The sequence below is a fragment of the Pseudophryne corroboree genome, chromosome 5 (assembly GCF_028390025.1).
Source record: "Pseudophryne corroboree isolate aPseCor3 chromosome 5, aPseCor3.hap2, whole genome shotgun sequence".
Classification (NCBI taxonomy): Eukaryota; Metazoa; Chordata; class Amphibia; order Anura; family Myobatrachidae; genus Pseudophryne; species Pseudophryne corroboree.
Window position 1 is genome coordinate 104,300,930 of NC_086448.1, and position 23,497 is coordinate 104,324,426.

The 23,497-nt window shown below is 47.9% G+C and overlaps 1 protein-coding gene across 1 annotated transcript in view; it reads left to right on the forward strand.

The window, feature by feature from the left end:
• The window catches only part of LOC134927292 (macrophage mannose receptor 1-like), a 340,668-nt gene that overhangs the window by 177,995 nt on the left and 139,176 nt on the right, over positions 1 to 23,497 (forward strand). Inside the window, exons 14-15 of the mRNA XM_063921538.1 lie at positions 7,844 to 7,931; positions 12,401 to 12,545. Of these exons, the coding sequence (XP_063777608.1) occupies positions 7,844 to 7,931; positions 12,401 to 12,545 (233 nt within the window). The remainder of the gene's footprint in view (positions 1 to 7,843; positions 7,932 to 12,400; positions 12,546 to 23,497) is intronic.

Sequence of the window (23,497 nt, forward strand, 5' to 3'; positions counted from 1 at the left end):
CCCCAGTAGTACCCTGATTACTCCTTTGCTTCCTTACATCTCAGCTGCAGTGTGTACTGAGAACTGTGGTGGTAATTGTTACCTGTGCTCTGTTTTAGTTTTCTGTGATGTTAAGTTCTGTATCCCCTGTATTGTTCTAATGTGTGGTGTATATACGGTGCTGGAAAACACTTGTGGCGCCTTATAAAACAGGCAAGTGGAGGTGTTGGCTATAGCAACCGATCATTTTCTAAAATGCAAGAGAATGGCGGCTAAAATCTGATTAGTCGCTATAGGCAACATCACTCTTTAGAAGCTTTAAAATAATAATTCTACCCCAACTGTATGTGTCACATACTGCATATTGATCCAGACAGCCATGGCAAAAATGCTTACTGGGAATACATGAACCAGGGTTTTAAATGTCCAAGGAAGGGCTGGGGTAATAGCTCAGGTTATAAGGGGGAATGTATTAAACCTCCACAAGAGGGAGGAGACTCAGCTTCTAGCTAGCTTTTATCAAGTACATCCCATAAAATAATAGCTAGAAGCTGATTAGCTGCTATGGCATACTTGCATACCCTCCCGGAATGGCCGGGAGGCTCCCGAAGATCGGATGACACCCTTCCTCCCAGCCCCCCGGAAGAGCAGGCAAGTCTCACGATTTCAGTGGCCCCCCCGCCCGGCCGCCCACTTAGTGAGTAAAGTGGGCGGTCTGAGCAGTCGATGACGCGATTCTTGTTGAATCGCGTCATCATAGCAATGACCCCTACAGTATAATGCCGGCAATAGCATCATTACACAGCGGGGGATAGTGGCTATACATTAGCCACCCCCCCACCCCACTTCCGCCCTGCCCCCATTCCGCCCCCTCTGCTCGTCACTACCCTGCCCCGCCACCTGCTGAGCCGACCTCAGTCGGTAAGTATATGCTATGGACACCTTCTAAACCTGTCCACTTCTCCACTCCTTGACATATCCCCTCCATGGTTTGATTAGTTTACCTTAGCGGGCCATTTGAGCAACTTACTGTATACCGTTTTTACACCAATATCGCGGGTCGCAGCCGGGAGCCTGATACAGGTACTACCTGGCTGCGACCCGCGTCATCCCCCTTTCCCACCGCAATCACCAGGCGGCATATTGCCGGGTTGGTGACATTGCCTGTGACGCAGGGGGGGCAGCACTGGGAGATAACATGGTCTCCAAGCGCCGCCCGTACATTCACTGTAAACGTTTACAGTACACTGCACAGATTGCCGGGTTGAACACGTGTTCAACCCAGCAAACTACCTGAGTTGGAATACCGGGTCACTCGACCCGGATTATTCCAACTCGCCCCTTTTACACCGAGCAGCAACATAGGTTATGCACGTTCATGTGCAATAACCCGTGTTATATGCTGGCGGTGTAAAAGGGGTATAAGTCAGCTGATCGTTAGTAAATGTGTTGAGGTGGAGTTGATAACAATCAGGGTAGCTTAGTATAATAATATTTACATCACTGATCAAGAACTAACAAAGGTGGGAGGATATCGGGGTAATGTTTAGGTTTTATCGCACTGACAGCCAGCTGGTCTAGTACCGTATGTAATTATTCCAAGAACAACAACAGCTGAAACTTTTGGGATATGATGCACTGTACTTGTGATTAATTCATGTAACTAAAATTAACTATATTCAATCCATAAAAATATTACTACATAACCATGATGTTCGCAGAGAAATGCAGTTCCAGTGAAAAGAAGGAAAATTATGTTTTTGCAGCAGGGTACATTTGTTTCCACAAGGAAACATCGGGGGGTAGAGTGGATCTTGATCCAGAGGCACCAACAGGCTAAAGCTTTAGGCTGTCCCAGGATGCATTGGGGCCTCTTCTCTAACCCCGCCTACAGGCACTGAGCTTAGTTTTTGACTTGGTGCCTGCAGCTGCAGGTCACCTAACAGTAGGGCTGCACTGGGCAGCCCTGATAAAGGTTTTCTAAGAAGATTTCTTCTCTGGGCTGTCAGCGCTGTATGTCAGGGTAACACTTCAGTGCTGCAGCTCCATCACCTCCCAAGCAGCATTGCATACTCCCGCGGCTCAGTTCCTGGGTACTTGCGGCGGTGACGTCCGGCTTAGGCACACAGTCACAGACTGCTCTCCTGGTTCGCATGGCTGCTACGGGGAGGAGGTAAGAGGGTCCCCCAGACGGGACCCGCCAATAAATCGCGTTCCGTTCGTGACCTAGGGAGAATGGTCGCGGCGCTGATGTGCACACTGTCACCTAGCAGGGACCCCACTAGACCTCTGGGATGTCTGAGTACAGGTCAGGTATACTAACACCCCATTTAATAAGGCTCACAGTACCCGGGGTGGAAGTCCAGCATAGGGGAGGTGGCGTTTGACCTGTAGCCCCTACCCTGGCCCCTGGCGTCATCTCCTCGCAGATTTCCCGCCCTGGAGCTGCTCTCCCTCACTCCCTGACTGAGATGCTGGGTGCTATCTTCTGAGCATAGCTGCGGCTGGTCTCCGGGACTGCAGGGCAAGGTCTCCCTTGTAAAAAAGCCAGAAATATACACAAAATCTCCTGGCGCCGCTATTGAACAGATAGACAGCTGCTTTCCCTGGGGTAATTGGTATAAACCCCTTTTAATAAAAACAAAAAATGAAAAACAATGGGAGAGTGCTAATAAATCTGTTGTAGATTTTATTTAAATATTTTTTTTTATATCACATATAAAATATTGGATACTGGCCAACACCTTTCACACATATAAACTATACATGTAATACATGTTCTAAAAACTATGTCTATATAAATCACAAATAGCAATCATAAATCAATTGCACTGCAGGACTGATATGCAACAAAGTCTCCTTCGCGTACTCTTCAGTGATACTTTGTACCACCTGGAATAATTAGTAACATGCACTTGAAAGCTGTTAGCAATTGGGTTAGTAGTTAGACTCAACGTCTCTTAGCTCTGTAATGGCATTAGTAGCTCTGCTTATAACTCTCATTAGATTAGTGGAAAATGTCTATGCATATCCATGCAGTATTAGTGGACAACGTCCAGATAACTCATAACAGGTTAGTTACCATAGATGTCAATATGGACCTTGCAATGGCCTCTGTTATATTCACGGAGTTGATGGTGGTCCTCCCGGCTGGAGCTCCTCCCGGCAGCCTTATCTGGAGTCAGTATGCACTCACTTTTATCACTCCATCCCCTCTCTTTGGCTTTGGGGTCTGCAATACGCTGGCCAGCGAATATATAATCTGAAGCTGTGTCCCGTTTGTTTGGGAGACGTACAGACGCGTTTCCCCGCCTTCATTTCCTCGGCAGCTTCCTCAGTGTAAAAAACGGATATGTTTAAACAGCAGAAGGTGGTTAAAAATGTATTACCCCCATTGTGACCATTTAGTGGACATCAGGCGGAAGCCCTGGTCTTCTCCAGTGAAGAAATTCCCTCTGTCTAAACGAGCCTTGGCTCGCTATCCTCTCCCTGCAGAGTTATGTAACAAGTGGGAAAATTCACCACTAGTGGAATCTCACATCACCCGCCTAGTGGTGTCGTCCACTTTGCCTGTCACCACTGTCACTTCACTGAAGGAACCGACAGATAAGCATGTGGAGGGATGCCTGAAATCTATTTGCTCCCTTACAGGAGCTGTGCATAGGCCCTCTATTGCTGCTTCTTTGGCTGCAAAAGGTATTGAAATGTGGGTTCAGGCATTGGAGGAGGAGATGCCCGAGGATATTTCTGACTGTCAAACAATACATGTCTTACATTACCACCACCGCCTGTTACATTCAGGAGGCGTCCTCTGAGGCGGGTGTGTTGGCAGCCATGGCATCGACTGCGTCTATCCTGGCTCACCATTTTCTGTGGTTGAGGTCATGGAAGGTGGACCTAGACTCCAAAAAGACCTTGGAGGTACTCCCCTTCACTGGGGACATTTTGTTTGGGAAAAACCTAAATAAAATTGTGTCTGAATTAGCGACTGCTAAGGCTGCCTTTCTCCCAAATACTAATCCTTCTGCACAGAAGGCAAAAGGTACCACCTTTCATTCCTTTCAGCCTCAACTGAAAGCAAAAGGTCAGGCATACCCGAGACAGTCTTGTGCTCCCAAAACTACCAATCCCAAGGCAAAATAATCCTGGGCAGCCCATCAGCCTGCTTCTAAGCAAGACAAGCCTGCTGCACGATGAGGCGGGCTTCCCCCTGGGGGACCCCAGGGTGGGAGGCCGACTTCTACAGTTCAGCAAGTTTGGTTAAAGACCACTTCAGATGCATATGTGTGATAAGTTGTCTCTCACAGGTATGCAGTCTCTTCAAGAGACGTCACCCTTGCCAGCTTTGCACCTGGGTTCTTCCTTCGGATCCGTTAAAGGCGCAAGCTTTTCTAACAGTTGTCAGTTCTCTCCTGAGTACAGGAGTGGTTGTGCCAGTATCTCAGTTTTAGCGAGGTAGAGGTTATTACTCGACCCTGTTTCTGGTCACGAAACCCAATGGGTCTTTCCGGCCTATACTCAACCTTTTTAGAGTGTCCAGGTTCCGTATGGAATCAATGCGCTCAATTGTACTGGCTATGGAACCCGGAACCCGGAGACTATATGGTATCCCAGGATATACAGGATGCATACCTGCATATACCTATTGCCATGTCGCGTCAGCAGTTTCTGCGGTTTGCTATTGGCAATCTCCACTGTCAATTCCAGGCTCTCCCATTTGGATTGGCTATGGATCCTCGGATCTTCATCAAGGTCATGGCCGTGATGATGGCCCATCTCCATTGCCAGGGAGTCAGAATCCTGCCATATCTGGACGACCTGCTGATTCTGGCAAATTCCCACAAGGTCCTCCATAGTCATTTGCAACTGATGGTGACTTTCAATTGGAAGAAGTCCTCGCTGGTCCCAGCTCAGAGCATGGTGCACCTGGCGGCACTCTTGGACACACAAAGTAAGCGGCTTTTTCTGTCTCCAGAAAAGTCTTGAAGCTTCAGGACAGGATAAGATGCTTCCTTGTCGCCCCAGAGTGTCGATACACTCGGCGATGCAAGTACTTGGCCTGATTGTGTTGGCATTCAACATGGTAGAGTACACTCAATTTCATTCCCGGAGGTTCGTCTGTCAATGTCCTGGTGGTTACAGGACCAGCAATTAAGTGGGGGCTGTCCCTTCCTTCTGGATCCCCGACTGGGTTCTACTGATAACGGACGTCAGTCTGAGGGGATGGGGTGCGGTGTTGGGGCAACACTCTTTCAGGGTCGGTGGACCAAGGAGGAATCACTCCTCTCAATAAACATTCTGGAGATGAAGGCGGTGTTCAATGCGCTATCTCTCGCCCTGCCTCTGGTACAGAACAGATCTGTTCAAATGCGGTCAGACAATGCTACCACAGTGGCGTACATAAATCATCAAGGTGGCACTCGAAGCTGCATGGCAATGATGGAAAAATCCTTCGTTGGGCGGAACGCCATCTGCCAGCAATATCGGCAGTGTTCATTCCGGGCATCCTAAACTGGGAAGCGGACTTCCTCCACCGACCGGACGTGCACGCCGGAGAGTGGAGTCTTCATCCAGAAGTCTTTCAACTCCAAGTGGACAGGTGTGGCCTACCAGATGTAGACCTGATGGCGTCTCGACACAATTACAAGGTTCCTTTCTTCGGATCTCGGACCAGGGATCCTCAAGCAGCATTCATGGATGCACTAGCAATTCCATTGAACTTTCGGCTGCTCTATGTGTTCCCTGCAGTGTCACTCCTGCCCAGGGTCTTACAGAAGTTCAAGCAAGAAGGAGGAGTGCTTCTTCTAGTGCTCCAGCGTGGCCCAGATGGCATTAGTTCTCAGACCTGCAGGGTCTGTTGACAGGGCATCCCCTTCTACTTCCTCAGCGGCCAGACCTCTTCGTACAGGGCCCCTGTGTCTACCCAGACCTGGCCAAACTGGCTTTGATGGCGTGGCTCTTGAAGCATCACTCCTGAGGGACAAAGATTTTTCTGAGGCGGTTATCCAAACTATGTTGAAAGCCTGCAAACCGGCCTCTGCCCGGATTTATTACAAGGTTTGGAATTCTTACTTCACCTGGTGTGCTGATAAGAATTATGATGTCTCTAGGTTTAGAACTTCCAGAATTCTGGATTTTCTGCAACAAGGCCTTGATTTAGGTCTTTGTCTCTCCTCCCTCAAGGTTCACATATCCTTGGCAGTATGGTTTCAGAGAAAGATTGCGTTTAAAGCTGACGTTCATACCTTCACTCAGGGTGTCCTTCTGATTCAGCCTCCCTATGTCCCTCCTGTGGCTCCATGGGATCTGACTGCTGTACTAAATGCCCTTCAAGAGTTTCCATTTGAACCTCTTGAGTCGGTGTACCTTAAATGGCTCACGGCCAAGGTCCTGTTCTTGCTGGCTATTGCCTCTGCAAGACAGGGGTCGGACTTGAGTGCCTTGTCCTGTCGACCAGCTTTTTTGATATTTCACCGTGACCGGGCAGTTCTACGAACTCGACCGGGTTATTTACCTAAGGTGGCTAGCTTCCGGCCTTTATTTCTTCGGACTTGTCTCCCAAAGACCATTCTTTGGATGTGGTAAGGGCTCTCCGTATTTATGTGGAGAGGACTGCCTCTATCAGGAGGTCAGATTCCCTTTTTGTCCTGTTTGGTTTCCACAAACATGGCTGGCCTGCGAATAAGCAAACCCTGTCCAGATGGATTAGAAAGGTGATTGCACAAGCTTATGCGCAGGCTGGTCTCCCAGCTCCTGCTGCTATTAAAGCCCATTCTACTCGGTCTGTTGGACCTCCTTGGGCTGCCCACCGTGGCGCGTCTGCAGAACAATTGTACAATGCGGCTACATTGTGCTCCGTAAATATGTTTCTTAGGTTCTATGCCTTTCGCCTCCCAGGATGCTTCCTTTGGACGCCGGATTCTCATATCCGCTAAGGCGCATCCTCTCCCTTGAGGAACTGCTTTAGGACATCCCCGATGTTTCCCTGTGGAAACCAATGTACCCTGCTGCAGAAAAGTAGTGCTATGGTAGACTTACCATGGTTAACACTCTTTCTGCAAGGTATATTGGGTTGCACAGGGTGCCCACCCTGACGCACCTTGCTTCTATGGGTTTGTATAGCATTTGCCGCTGGTCCCTTCTCCTGTCTTGAGAATGTGGTTCTATGTGACCAAAATCTGCGTTCTCTCTTGCCTGCTCCTGCTTTGGACTGGTTAACAAAACTGAGCTCTCAGTGCCTGGAGACGGGGTTATAGAGGAGGCCCCAATGTATCCTGGGACAGCCTGAAGCTTTAGCCTGGTGTATCAAGATCCACTCTACACCCTGATGTTTCCCTGTGAAACCCAATGTACCTCGCAGAAAGAATGTTAACCATGGTAAGTCTACCATAACACTCCTTTTACTATATCTGTGTTTCCAAAACTTTCTTGATTCACGGTTCCCTAGAGTGTCAGCATTTTTGGGACACCCTTGGGATAAAAGTTTTTTACTGATAAATTTGAAAACAAAACAAAAAAAAACAATACATTAAATTAAGTAAATTGTGCCTACCTGTCATCCTTAGGTTCAATTATGTGGTGGTGTACAGTTGTACATCTGACAGTCCACATGTTTTATGATTGGCATCCACTAGCACTACTTTTGCCTATCACTTTTACCATAAATGACTTGATTTGGTCCTGGACCACCAACCCGAGGCACACCTGTAAGAGCCTTACGGCAGCCCAGAGTGCCTAGGCACACAGTTTGAGAACCACTGTACTATATACTTTGTATATAGATTATGTCTTGTAATAAAAATGAAATGTATCATCTACAACTGAGCATGTTGCAAATAATATGTAATTGTTATTTTATTTTAAGGCACATTGGTGTTTACCGTCAGGCCTTCTGGGTTGGCCTACTGAATAGTGATCCCGATGAAGGGTTTTTGTGGTCAGATGGTACAGCTGTAAGTAATTAATTGTATGTTGTGAATTATACATCTCTTTTAAAATATTGATCCTACTTTCTTAACTTTTTGCAGTTTTCATATAATGTTGTGGCAGATGCCATAGGGGGGTATTCACTTAGTGCAGTTTTTAAGACTAGGTGAAAAAACTGCACTTATCGCTATATTTTATGAGAATGGGGATTCGCCCCATGCAATACCAGGTTCATTTTTCCGCCTAGGCGAAACATTCGGCAGGAGCGAAAAACACATGGATCAGCGAATCCATGTGTTCACACCTGCGCCAGTGAAAACGCAGTCTGTTTTAGATGCTTTTCAGGCATTTTTCGTTACTACCTTTTCACTAAAAAAGAAGTGAAAAGGCATTGTCGAAAATGCCTTAAAAACGGGCGAAAATGGCCCGCAATTAGATACGCAGGGGGGTAAATCGATAGCTCCGAAAAAGCTAATTGAATTCCTCCCCATAGTTTATTTCATTGTTATGTTCTAAATCAGTAATCGGGAACCAGATACATTTCAGGGTTTACATGGGCGGCTCCTCAACCTTATATAGGACACCTATCTGTAATAATGGTGTGTAGTCACTTTGCTGACAGTGACTTTGTTGAAATCAGAATGCCGGCGGCATTTCAACTATGCGTGGGCTTTATAACTGAACATGCTGGTAAAGTGTCTCTCCTTGTGCCCCTGTGTCTCTCCAGCCTTATATCCCCATTTTTTTTTCCATTTTTGTCCTCCCTCTGTGTCTCTCTCTCATCTCTGTCACTCCTTTCACTCAGATCTCTGATTCGCCTTACTCCATCTCCCTCTCTCTACAATCTTTGTACCACCCTCACCTTGTTGGGTGGGGGTGTTTATAGGTAGATCCTCAAGGGGTGTTGCAGTTGGGGGTGGTTCAATGTATGCTGATACAAGAGGGCAAGTTACAAGTGCTCTCGTCCGCTGCTCTATCCCGTTTTGCCCCCTCCCCAGAGCCGGCCTTAGGCGTAGGCAAACTAGGCAATTGCCTAGGGCACTGGTATGCCATGCCTATATTCTGTGTGTAGCATTTCGTATGCAGATACAGCCACAGTCGCACACAGTACATAGGCATGCTGCATATCATTTTAATCAGCAGAAGCTTCTTGTGCATTCTAGCCACATAGCAATGCAAATAAGATGCATTTTCATAAAAAATAGGCACCTGACGTTAGCAGAGCTGCCAGTTGATTCACACCAGGAACTATATGTTTCATTATTTGTATAAGGGCATTAATAATGTGTAACATATGTGTAAGGGGCACTATGTGTGTCATTATGTGTTTAAGGGCACTAATAATGTGCAGCATAGGTGTAAGGGACATTATGTGTGTCATGTGTATAAGGGCATTAACAATGTGCGGCATATGTGTAAGGGAAATTATGTGTATAAGAGCATTAATAAGGGTTGGTATAATGTGTAAGGCGCATTATGTTTATAAGGACATTAATAATGTGTGTCATATGTGTAAGGTGTATTACTGTGTGGTATTATGTGTATAAATGCATAACCAATGTGTGGCATTATGGGTATAAGGTGCTCTACTGTGTGGCGTAACATATAGAAAGGGCACTACTGTGTGGTCTAATGTGAATAAAGAGCAATATGGTGTGGCGTAATGTGAATAAGGAGCAATATGGTGTGGTGTAATGAGAATAAAGAGCAATATGGTGTGGTGTAATGTGAATAAGGAGCAATTCAGTATGATGTTATGTGAATGAGGGGCACTACTGTGAGAAGTAACGTATATAAGGTAAATTGGTACTACTGTGTGATGTAATGTGAATACACTATCGTATGATAAATTGTGAATAAAGTTGCACTACTGTGAGGCATAAGTTGAATTGGGGGTACTATTGTGTGGCCATGCCCCTTGCCAGCAAAAACACATACCTTTTTGGGCAGTGCGCCGAATGTGCACACTGTTTTTTTTAAATTACAGGGGGTAGGGAAAAAAAAAAAAAAAAGGACTGCTATGGGTGGGGGGTGATCATGCTGGGAAAGGGGTGCAGGGTCAGAGGCGGAACTAGCGGTACTGCTAGGGGGCACCAGCCAAAATCTTGCCTAGGGCATCATATGGGTTAGGGCCGGCTCTGCCCCTCCCTCTCTCTCGTGGCTGCATACTTAACATTCTTGGCGGGTAATCCTCTTCAGCTATGGTCTACCTTAGAAGATGAATATATAGATATATCTATAGATAGATTGATATAGCTCCTACATAATTACAAACACTACTGATTCTACAAATGCATAATGTATCAGTAGAAATGTTTGCTGTCAGTGAAATGTTTTAAAATGATCATCAAAATTATCAACCAAGGGTTGGCAACGCTAATGAGGAGTCATCTTGGGGTATATCGACCCATAGGATAGAATGCCTTTAAAGAGTATGTCACTTTCTCATACCACCCAACTTTGGAAATCTGAAAAGGGGTGGAGTTTTGACAAAAAGGGGGTGTTTCTTGGGAGATCAGTGCGGTGCTTGGGAAGAGCAGGGTGGAGCTAATTGTGCTCTAAATTTGCATTTCTAAACATTAAGAGACACTGAAAGGTATTCCTTATTGTGTTATTTTTGGAGCTTAATAGCCATAGCCAGAAAATGTATCGCCTAGAATGAGTAGAAGATCTGATGCCCCCCATAGCCCTCAATTTTAACCAAATGAACCCCAAAAATAAATTACCTACAAACTTCTTCACATTTGAGCCCAAAGCGGCTGCTCCTCTTTTCTGCTCCGGCTCAAGGTATGGTGTATGAATTTAGTCCTCACATAAGATATACAGTATAGGCAGAGATGTATCAGGCCTCCTAAAGAGTGGAGAAGAGGACAAATGGAGAAGTTGTCCATAGCACCCAATCAACTACTATCATTTATAAAGTACATTCTATAAAATGTTAGGTAGAAGCTTAGTGCCTGCTATGGGTAACTTCCCACTTCTTCACTCTTTAGAAGGCTTGATACACCTCCCCATACTTTATTACTCTATGGGGTAAATGTAATAGAATGTGAGTCCTAGAAATGTGCGGGTTTAGTGCACATGTAATTGGGTACAGGAACATGCATAGTCATACTCGCATGTTTCTGCCTTTATCAAATCTCGCAATGGACAAACTCGCATCCAGATCTTTTCCCATTTACAACATACAAGTCACCCAATGTAATAGAGTGCAAATTTACAATTCACACCCAAAACCTTACCAAAACTCTCCAAAATTATAGACTTGGTTCAGATACAGATGGTTCAGACATCTTGCCTCAATACGCCACGCAATGGGAGATGCCTGGAGTGAGTGAGCTGACAGGTTCTGTGCAACTCCAACACCGTTGGGCGTCTTTTCATGCCATCGCTATGTGCATAAGATGCACAAGCAGACGTTGCTAATTAAATTGATATTAAGCCTGTATATGCATATGAAATGCTACATTACAGGGTTTTCTAGGAAAAAACTGTAGCATAGCATTTCGTATGCAGATACAGCTGCGGTTGCACACCGAATATTGATATGCTACATGACTAGAAGGGCTGTTTAATGTACAGGGAGACTAGATGTATGTGGTCACATCTGTAGGCGAGTGTAACAGCGAGATCCATGCATGCTTTTGTCTGTAAAAGTTAAGAAATAGTGAAATATAATAAAAATTACGTGGAGCCCCCACAAAGTATGAGCTAGTCCTGGTTCAAAAAACACAGGGGAAAATTGTGTAGGGTTTCTCTGTATTATAAGAATCAGCACCAGGCTTTTGGACCGGTCTTGGTTTAAGAAATATGGGGGAGAAAAGAGACATAGGGGTCGCTCGTATTTTTTAAAACCAACACCGGGCTCCACTAGCCAGGGAGATAATGCCACAGGCAGGGGATATGCTATAAGCCCACTAACTATTCAGCCATGGCTGGGGTTCTCTTGGGGGGGGGGGGGGGGGAAGACCTCCTTAATAAAGCCCCCACTCAGGCACCCAAGGCCAGGGCTGAAGCCCGGGGCTGTCCCCAGCCAATATAAGTGTGTCCCCTGGCTGTGGCATTACCTCCATGGCTAGTGAAGTATGGTGCTGGTTTTGCCCTAGGGGGAACCCCACGTCATTTTTTCATAACTTTTACAGACAGAAGCATGCTCGGATCTCACTGATTTGTGCATGCTTCTGTCTAACTCGCACATTGTAATGAAACTCACATTGCAAGGTCCGAGTTTACATACGAAAAAACTTGCATGGACTCTCATAATGTAATAGCCTCAAACTCACAAATTTGTAGGATATTACATTTGCTGAGTTGTGGGACAAACTCGCACCTTCAGATGTGCAAAAAGATTCAAGTTTGACCTGCACTGAAAACTTGAACCTTATTGCAGGTAGCCCTATACGTATGTTCTGTGCTGGAGTGCCAGATCAGAGTACACTGGCCTTTCTCTATCATTAGCTGAGTAATAATATCCTTTCACTGTCTTCTACCTTAGTTGGGCTATGAGAACTGGGGATATGGAGAGCCAAACAACTACCAGGGAATGGAGCTCTGTGGGGAGGTGCAGACTGATTTCCGCTTGTCCTGGAATGATAGAAGTTGTGATATTCCTGCACACTGGATCTGTGAGCTGAGAAAAGGTACAGTATGTACCGCAGAACATGTATGACTCTTTTACATGTAATCATGGTTATTCCTGCATTCATTGCATGTGGTGTTAAAAACAATGCATTATGGGGGTTATTCAGACCTGGCCGCAATAGCGGCCCTCAGTGCAGTTTGCCGGTGGTGGCAAACTGTGCATGTGAAGCAACTGCGCGAACACACATTGCGGTTGCATCCCTGATGTATATGACCGCAATGCGATTGACAACGGTGGCCATTTTTGTGGCGGCGACGCAGTGTTGGGTGGGGTGGGGGAGCGGGGTGAAAAGGTGCGGGCCAGGACTGTTTTGAGGTGGCTGTGTGACGTCACACGCAGCTGCTCCGTAAAAAAAAATGGGGAGGCGGCCCCTCACATGCTGTTCGGCCTTGGCCTGTGCTGGGCAGCCCCCAGCCTGTGCAGAGATGAATGCAGATCTTGCTGCATATGCAGCCATCTGCGTTCATCCCTGAATAAACATAGACACATAGAATTTCACGGCAGATAAGATCCACTTGCCCCATCTAGTCTGCCCCCTTTTTTTTAATTTTTTTTACCATATTTTTATCTCAAACCTTATTTGATCCTCATTTCTTTTTAAGGATATCCTTATGTCTATCCCATACATGTTTAAATTGCTCTACTGTCTTAGCCTCTACCACCTCTGATGGGAGGCTATTCCATTTGTCCACTACTCTTTCTGTGAAGTCATTTTTCCTCACAGAAAGGGTAGTGGACAAGTGGAATAACTCCATATATGTATTGCTTTTGTGACCCTCATACTGTAACATTGCAAGGACAAAAAAAAAAAACCTAATGAAATTCCTTGTCCCACTGATAGAAAACAACACCATCTTTAAGATAATGCAGACATTGATTTTTCTGGTGCATTTGCTGCACACTTGCATCAATGTCTTTTGTATGTATGTTACAGCACTTTGGATAATTAGCTGCTAAGTTAATAAAAGGTGAGGAAGGCTCTGACTATTAGGGCCATCAGATCCGGCCCAGGCGTAGTCAACCTAGGCAAATGCCTAGGGCTGGCAGAGGGTTAGGGCACCTGAATGGTGGCTCTGGCTAACATGATCAGAGCTCAGCTACAATTGGAAAGCTCAACATTCAGCCAACATCAGGGAGCAGATAGTGGGCAGCAGTGGGCCCACCCTAGGGCCGGCGCCAGTTTGAGGACCAGGCATCTGGTCGGTGTCAGTGGCTCTGGATTATGTGATTGGAGCTCAGCTCCAATCGGGGAGCTCACCATGCAGCCGGCAGCAGGAGGCTGACAGTGGGCAGCAACTAAAATGACCACTGGAGGGTCTGGAGGGCTGCTGTGCATCCCCGTGGAACTTTGTGGAGACCAGCAGGCTGCACTGACTGCCTGCAGCCTGCCAACCACAGGACTAGGTGCTGCTGGGTGAGGGGTGCCGTGCTGGAAGAGGGGTGCTGGATCAGAGGGGGAACTAGCGGTGGACACCAGCAAAAATGTTGCCTACAGCATCAAATTGGTTACGGCTGACTCTGAGGGCCATCACTAGGGGTGCCATTGCCTTGAGCACAGGGGGACCACACTATTGATGCCCCATAGAACCTGTATTTGGCCTGCACCCTGCAACCAGCAGTGATGCTACAAAGATGCCCTGGAGTTTCCTTTGGAAACTCCTAGCAGGTACCCTGCAGCCTTTAAAGCCACCCAGTACGTTCTTAGGATGCTCTGGCCAGTGCTCTACTTCAAGGTGCCAGCAGTTCTGCCCCCTTGAAGTGACATCACATGTTTGGGTGCAAGCACAGAGCCATGCTCCGGCACTGATATTTATGAGGATTTCCGGGATTCTGTGCAGGGTTGCGGTGTAAAAATGGTGGGGCAAGGAAGTGGTGTAAAAAGAGTGGGGGCAAGGAGGGCACCTGGATGCTGTTGAGCAGTGGTGCCTGTGTGGGGGCATGGTAAGACTACCGTAGGAGGAGGCATGCTTTAGCTTACAAAATCGTGGAGTTCTATGAGTGACCAGCTACCCAGATCCCGACTTCACCATTTCACGGCCAGTCTTCAGTGGTCCGGACCCCACTAGTGCTGCTGGTAGTTTCCATTTGCCTGAAAATCCCTGGGGTCTTCTAAACTTGCCAAAATCCTTGCTGAAAATGCCCCAGTCTTGTCCATGAATTGCATTCAGTGCTGGCCACCAGAGAAGGAGGATGTCAGCTGAACGCTATGTTCCGAAAGGAAGGCAGGTGATAGCAGGTTCAGCTCTGATACACCGAGTACAGGACATGTCCCAAACACTGACATCTTCTATTATTCCTGCATCTGTATCTCCCCCTTCCCAAGACCATAGCCCCCCTCCCTCATCCTGCTCTGTCTCTACCAGTGCCAGAGGCGGATTGGCCATAGGGTTCACAGGGAAGATTCCCGGTGGGCCGACGCACCCGTGGGGCCTGTTTTGTTTGAGGACATGTGGTCCTTTTTATAGACATAATGAATAAGATGCAAAATACAGTATTTTGCATATATGAAAATTACTTTGCCACTTAGCCTGTGATTGCAGATGATCTTGTGTATGCTCTCTCTGCCTGCTTGGCTGACATATAAGATTGAGTGAATAGTGATTGGGATATGGTTGGTGTAATAAGCAAAAAAATATATGTTTCTAAAGAATTATATAGTTTCCTAAATTCTGAAGGTGTATCATATAATGCGCTCATAATATTTAATTTTATTTCTTTTTAACTTCCCCCTTGATGCTGGACATGCCCACTATCTGGAAAGTCTTGTGGGGAGGGTTCTGCTGCCATGGCCCATGGCTAGACCTTACACCTCTGGTGCTGCCCATGTGGGGCCACTAGTACAAATTTTTCCAGGGCCGCTTTTTGTTCCCAATCCGCCCCTGACCAGTGCCGTAACTAGACATTTTAGCGCTGTGTGCAAGAAACAGCATCGGCGCCCCCCCTCCATATACAAAACAGGGTCAGTGCGCGTGGTAAAAATATAGGGGTGTTGCTTCATGGCGAAGGAGCGTGGTCAGAGCTCCCTTTTACACAGTAAAGCAGGTATAGTCCCCTTTTACACATTACGGCAGCAGAGTCCCCCTTTTTACACATTATGGCAGCAGAGTCCCCCTTTTTTACACATTACAGCAGCAGAGTCCCCGTTTTTTACACATTACAGCAGCAGATTCTCCCTTTTTTACACATTACAGCAGCAGAGTCCCCGTTTTTTACACATTAGGCAGGCAGAATCCCCCTTTTTTACACATTACAGTAGCAGAGTCCCCCTTTTTACACATTAGGCAACAGAGTCCATCTTTTTTTACACATCACACAGCATACCCCCGTTTTGCACGAGAGAGAGAGAGAGTGTGTGTGTGTTTGTCTGTGTGTGTGGTGTCTCTGTCAGTCACCTGGAGGTGGTAGGCAGCATCCAGGCGCAGAGCCACTCCTGGGGTCCGGGACACATGCTGTGGCGATGCTACTTACAAGAAGCATGAGAGCGGGTCCGGGAGCAACCTGCGACAGCACTCCACACCCCGCCAGCAGGGGACAGCCAGCGGGACTCAGGGACGGAGTGGCGGGTTCACTGCTGTCCCATGACAGCTGCGGCACAGCTCCCATTCTACTGCACTCACAGCAGGACTCAGTCACACCGGCAGCAGAGCTCAGGGTTGGCAGCAGCAGGACATGGGGCAGCTATGTGTTGCTAGATGCCGGCTACAGCCACGCTCCCTCTCCCATGCAGAGGCGGGAGGCAAGTGGCGGCTCCGGCCCAGGGCTCTCACTACTGACTGAATGGCCGTACCGGTAGGCATGCTGCCAGATGGTGCGCCTTGCCCACATTTGCGCTGTGGGCAAGGCACCCTCGGCACACACCTAGTTACGGCACTGGTCTCTACCCACACACAGCATCCCTGTCTCCAAATGACCTTCTCCCTATGTGATTGCACTCTCATTGTCCTTTCCATGACTCTCTCTACTAAAAAGGGGTGGAGCTATCTCCCTCAGACACACTGGCGCCATTTTCTCTTCACAGTGCAGCTGGAAGAAAGCTCCCCAGGCTCTCCCCTGTAGTTTTCAGGCTCAAAGGGTTAAAAAGAGAGGGGGGGCACTAAATTTAGGCGCAATATTATATATACAAGCAGCTATTGGGGAAATTTCACTCAGTTATAGTGTTAATCCCCACATTATATAGCGCTCTGGTGTGTGCTGGCATACTCTCTCTGTCTCCCCAAAGGGCTTTGTGGGGTCCTGTCCTCAGTCAGAGCATTCCCTGTGTGTGTGTGGTGTGTCGGTACGGCTGTGTCGACATTTTTAATGAGGAGGCTTATATGGTGATGGAGCAGATGCCGATAAATGTGATGTCGCCCCCTGTGGGGCCGACACCAGAGTGGATGGTTAGGTGAAAGGTATTAACCGACAGTGTCAACTCCTTACATAAAAGGGTGGATGACGTAACAGCTGTGGGACAGCCGGCTTCTCAGTCCGCGCCTGCCCAGGCGTCTCAAAGGCCATCAGGGGCTCAAAAACGCCCGCTCACTCAGATGGCAGACACAGATGTCGACACGGAGTCTGACTCCAGTGTCGACAAGGTTGAGACATATACACAATCCACTAGGAACATCCGTGACTTGATCCCGGCAATAAAAAAAATGTGTTACACATTTCTGACATTAACCCTCTAAAAATGGGTTTTTATGTTGGGGAGAAAAAGCAGGCAGTGTTTTGTTCCCCCATCAGATGAATGAATGAAGTGTGTGAAAAGCGTGGGTTCCCCCCGATAAGAAACTGGTAATTTCTAAAAAGTTACTGATGGCGTACCCTTTCCCGCCAGAGGATAAGTTACGCTGGGAGATATCCCCTAGGGTGGATAAGGCGCTCACACGGTTGTCAAAAAAGGTGGCACTGCCGTTTTAGGAACGGCCACTTTGAAGGTACCTGTTGATAAAAAGCAGGAGGCTATCCTGAAGTCTGTATTTACACACTCAGGTACTAGACTGAGACCTGCAGATCGTGCTGCTGCAGCGTGGTCGGTGACCCTGTCAAACATGAGAACATATTAAAGACGTCGTCTTATATATGAGGGATGCACAGAGGGATATTTTGCCGGCTGGCATCCAAAATGAATGTAATGTCCATTCTGTCAGGAGGGTATTAGAGACCTGTCACTGGACAGGTGATGCTGACTTTAAAAGGCGCATAGAGATTCTGCCTTATAAGGGTGAGGAATTATTTGGGGATGGTCTCTGGGACCTCGTATCCACAGCAACAGCTGGGAAGAAATATTTTTACCTCAGGTTTCCTCACAGACTAGGAAAGCACTGTATTATCAGGTACAGTCCTTTCGGCTTCAGAAAAGCAAGCGGATCAAAGGCGCTTCCTTTCTGTACAGAGACATGGGAAGAGGGAAAAAGCTGCACCAGTCAGCCTGTTCCCAGAATCAAAATTCTTCTCTCGCTTCTTCTGAGTCCACAGCATGACGCGGGGGCTCCACAGGTGTAGCCAGGTACGGTGGGGGGCCGTCTCAAAAATTTCAGAGATCAGTGGGCTCGCTCACAGGTGGATCCCTGTTTCATTCAAGTAGTATTTCAGGGGTACAAACTGGAATTCGAGATGTCTCCCCCCCGCCGTTTCCTCAAATATGCCTTGCCGACAACTCCCTCAGGCAGGGAGGCTGCGCTAGAGGCAATTAATAAGCTGTATTCCCAGCAGGTAATACTCAAGGTGCCCCTACTTCAACAAGGACGGGGTTACTATTCCACACGGTTTGGGGTACCGAAACCGCATGGTTCGGTGTGACCCATTTTATATTTAAAATCCTTGAACACATACATAAAAAAATTCAAGTTCAAGATGGAATCGCTCAGGGCGGTTATTGCAAGCCTGGACGAGGGGGATTACATGGGATCCCGGGACATCAAGGATGCTTACCTGCATGTCCCCATTTACCATCCTCGCCAGGAGTACCTCAGATTTGTGGTACAGGATTACCATTACCAAGTCCAGACACTGCTGTTTGGACTGTACATGGCACCGAGGGTGTTTACCAAGGTAATGGCCGAAATGATGATACTCCTTCAAAAAAAGGGAGTTTTAATTATCCCGTACTTGGACAATCTCCTTATAAGGGCAAGGTCCAAGGAGCAGTTGCTAGTTAGGGTAGCACTATTTTGGAAAGTGCTACAACAGCACGGTTGGATTCTAAACAGTCCAAAGTCACAGCTGGTTCCTACGACACGTCTACTGTTCCTGGGGATGGTTCTGGACACAGAACAGAAATAAGTGTTTCTCCCGGAGGAGAAAGCCAAGGAGCTGTCATCTCTAGTCAGAGACCTCCTGAAGCCAAAACAGGTATCGGTGCATCATTGCACGCGAGTCTTGGGAAAAATGGTAGCTTCCTACGAAGCAATCCCATTCGGCAGGTTCCATGCAAGAACTTTTCAGTGGGACCTGTTGGACTAGTGGTCCGGATCACATCTTCAGATGCATCGGCTGATAACCCTGTCTTCAAGGACCAGGGTATCTCTACTGTGGTGGCTGCAGAGTGCCGATCTTCAAGAGGGCCGCAGGTTCGGCATACAGGACTAGGTCCTAGTGACCATGGATGCCAGCCTTTGAGGCTGGGGGGCAGTCACACAGGGAAGAAACTTCCAGGGACTTTGGTCAAGTCAGGTGACTTCCCTACACATAAATATTCTGGAACTGAGGGCCATTTACAATGCCCTGAGTCAGGCAAGGCCTCTGCTTCAAAACCAGCCGGTACTGATCCAATCAGACAACATCACGGCAGTCGCCCATGTAAACCAACGGGGCGGCACAAGAAGCAGGATGGCGATGGCAGAAGCCACAAGGATTCTCCGATGGGCGGAAAATCATGTGTTAGCACTGTCAGCAGTGTTCATTCCCGGAGTGGACGACTGGGAAGCAGATCTTCTCAGCAGACACGACCTCCACCCGGGAGAGTGGGGATTTCATCCAGAAGTCTTCCAAAGGATTGTACACCATTGGGAAAGGCCACAGGTGGACATGATGGCGTCCCGCCTCAACAAAAAGCTATAAAAGATATTGCGCCAGGTCAAGGGACCCTCAGGCGATAGCTGTGGACGCTCTGGTAACACCGTGGGTGTACCAGTCGGTTTTATGTGTTCCGCCCTCTGCCTCTCATACAAAAGGTACTGAGAATAATAGGAAGGCGAGGAGTAAGAACGATACTCGTGGTTCCGGATTGGCCAAGAAGAGCTTGGTACCCAGAACTTCAAGAAATTAGATCAGAGGACCCATGGCCTCTGCCGCTCAGACAGGACCTGCGGCAGCAGAGGCCCTGTCTGTTCCAAGACTTACCGCGGCTACGTTTTGACGGCATGGCGGTTGAACGCCGGATCCTAAAGGAAAAGGGCATTCCGGAGGAAGTCATTCCTACGCTGATTCAAGCCAGGAAAGATGTAACTGCAAAACATTATCACCGCATATGGCGGAAATATGTTGCTTGGTGTGAGGCCAAAAAAGGCCCCAACAGAGGAATTTCAACTAGGTCGATTTCTGCATTTCCTACAAGCAGGAGTGTCTATGGGCCTAAAATTAGGCTCCATTAAGATACAGATCTCGGCTCTGTCGATTTTCCTCCAGAAAGAACTAGCTTCAGTACCTGAAGTTCAGACATTGTAAAAGGAGTGCTGCATATTCAGCCCCCGGTTGTGCCTCCAGTGGCACCTTGGGTTCTCAACGTGGTGTTGAGTTTCTTAAAATCACATTGGTGTGAGCCACTAAAAACCGTGGATCTAAAATATCTCACGCGGAAAGTGGTCATGTTATTGGCCTTGGCTTCGGCCAGGCGTGTATCAGAATTGGCGGCTTTGTCATATAAAAGTCCTTATCTGATTTTCCATATGGATAGGGCAGAATTGAGGACTCGTCCCCAGTTTCTCCCTAAGCTTTTCACTTGAACCAACCTATTGTAGTGCCTGCGGCTACTAGGGACTTGGAGGATTCCAAGTTACTGGACGTAGTCAGGGCCTTGAAAAATTATGTTTCCAGGACGGCTAGAGTCAGGAGAACTGACTCGCTGTTTATCCTGTATGCACCCAACAAACTGGGTGCTCCTGCTTCTAAGCAGACTATTGCTCGCTGGATTTGTAGCACAATTCAGCTGGCGCATTCTGCGGCTGAACTACCGCAGCCAAAATCTGTAAAAGCCCATTCCACAAGGAAGGTGGGCTCATCTTGGGCGGCTGCCCGAGGGGTCTCGGCTTTCCAACTTTGCCGAGCTGCAACTTGGTCAGGGGCAAACACGTTTGCTAAATTCTACAAAATTGATACCCTGGCTGAGGAGGACCTGGAGTTCTCTCATTCGGTGCTGCAGAGTCATCCGCACTCTCCCGCCCGTTTGGGAGCTTTGGTATAATCCCCATGGTCCTTACGGAGTTCCCAGCATCCACTAGGACGTCAGAGAAAATAAGATTTTACTCACCGGTAAATCTATTTCTCGTAGTCCGTAGTGGATGCTGGGCGCCCATCCCAAGTGCGGATTGTCTGCAATACTTGTATATAGTTATTGCCTAACTAAAGGGTTATTGTTGAGCCATCTGTTGAGAGGCTCAGTTATATTCATACTGTTAACTGGGTATAGTATCACGAGTTATACGGTGTGATTGGTGTGGCTGGTATGAGTCTTACCCGGGATTCAAAATCCTTCCTTATTGTATCAGCTCGTCCGGGCACAGTGTCCTAACTGAGGCTTGGAGGAGGGTCATAGTGGGAGGAGCCAGTGCACACCAGGTGACCTAAAGCTTTCTTTAGTTGTGCCCAGTCTCCTGCGGAGCCGCTATCCCCATGGTCCTTATGGAGTGCCCAGCATCCACTACGGACTACTAGAAATAGATTTACCGGTGAGTAAAATCTTCTTATTACTCCCATGGCTGGATTAAGCCTGGGGGGGGGCACTTATGACAAGGGGGCCCTGGGAAAGGGACGTATATTAGAGGGTGGTCTTCAGTATGCCGAATGTCGGGATCCCGGCGCACAGTATACCGGCGCCGGAATCCCGACACCCGGCATACCGACATATATTCTCCCTCGTGGGGGTCCACGACCCCCCTGGAGGGAGAATAAAATAGCGTAGCGTGCCACCGTGCCCGCAGCGTGGAGAGCGCAGCGAGGCCGCAAGGGGCTCATTTGCGCTCGCCACACTGTCGGTATGCTGGCGGTCAGGCTCCCGGCGACGGTATGCTGGTCGCCGGGAGCCCGGCCGCCGGCATACCATACTACACCCATATTAGATTCTGACCCAATCCAGGAGGGAAAAAAATATCTGCTCCTGGACTCCCATTTTATGATTGGTGTCACCTGTGATGAACTATTTAAGTGATGAGAATGGTATTTCAACACAGAAGAGATGCTGGGATCCGTGGGTCACTTACAGCTCTACCGTTGCCCCCCCCCCCCCCTTTCCCCATCTCTCTTCTGTTCGTGCAGCTCCACAAGTAGGTCAAGAAATGTGATACTCCTGTGTTTCTGCACTGCATGGTTCTGTTGCTACACAAGAGGGAGAGCTAGTGATGTCAGTGTGCTCTGGCCAGGGGGTCCCTGACATAGGGGGGCCTCGGGAACAGTATCCCTTCCACCCCACCCTTAATCTGGCTCTGGTTACCCCCAGACCCTCTCTATCTCTGTGACTGTACTCTTTTTGTCCTGTCTCTGACCCCCTCCCCCCAACACCCTATCTCTGCTCTTGACACTCCCCCAATGTGACTGCACTCTCATCGTCCTGTCTCTAACACTCTCTGATCCCCCTTCTCTCATATATATATATATATATATATATATATATATATATATATAACACTTTGGAAAGTTTATCTGGAAGTCACAGCCTCTGTATCTGTGTCTAATACCCCCCAGGGACTCTGGGGAAAAGGTCAATCTTAGTGTCAGTGACATGTCCAAGTTTCTGGCCTCCTAGAGGTCACACGTTTCCATATTGGCTGTGGCGTAACAATATGACACCCTCCACCCCTCACATGGAAACAGCCCTCGTACATACCTCCCAATGTCCAGATTCCAGCGGGACAGAGTCGGGACAGTCCTGCTATTTGGGCACTGTTCCGCTGTCCCACCCATGGGTTGCAGTGTCTCGGGGTGGGGGGCAGTTCGGGAAGCCTTTGATCGCCCACTGCTCTTATCTGCAAAGTAGCTCGGAGATCACTGAATAGATGGTACCTATTCAGTGCTGGGAGGTGAGCAGGGGGTTTCCCAGCTGCTCGGGGAGTGCTGGACATGCCCATAAAATGACAAAAATCAGATCCACACAAGCCACACCCCCTCCCACTCAAGGCCACACCCCTTTAAAAATCGCGCGAGGCTTAGCCGCGTGAGCGTCCCAGCACACGTAATTGAAAAATTGGGAGGTGTGCTCGTGGGTTCATCACAGCGAAAAAGTTGCAAACGAATCGAATATTGCAGGCAGCAGTGTAAAAATGCTTGAAATATTTTCCAAAATATATGGTTACCAGAGGTGTCACTGGGTGTGGTGACACCTGGTGAGTACTCTGTACTGCTCCCCCTGCGGTCACCCAAAAAAGAAGTGTGGTCTAACAAAAGGGGCGTGTCCTCACTGAGAACTCCTTTTTGTCACTCCAAGGGCGTGTCAAGTGCTGCAGAGGAATATCACACTGCAACACCCGGCTCCTGTCACTGCAGAATAGTGGGCACTTTGAGTGGGCACTCTGTAGGTGACACCTGGGTGCGGGCTGCACCCCCTTCCCCCCCGCACCCGGCTTGTGACGCCACTGATTGTTACTAATGTTATATAGAAATATTTCGCAACAAGCATAAAAGCACATATATGCCCATATGTGGAGTTAGACACGCCCTTTGGGTGGAACATTACACGCCCCCTCAATGGCCACATTCTATTACTAGCTATAATTTTCCAGAAACTAGTTTTCAAAAGTAGGCAAGTATGAGGATACT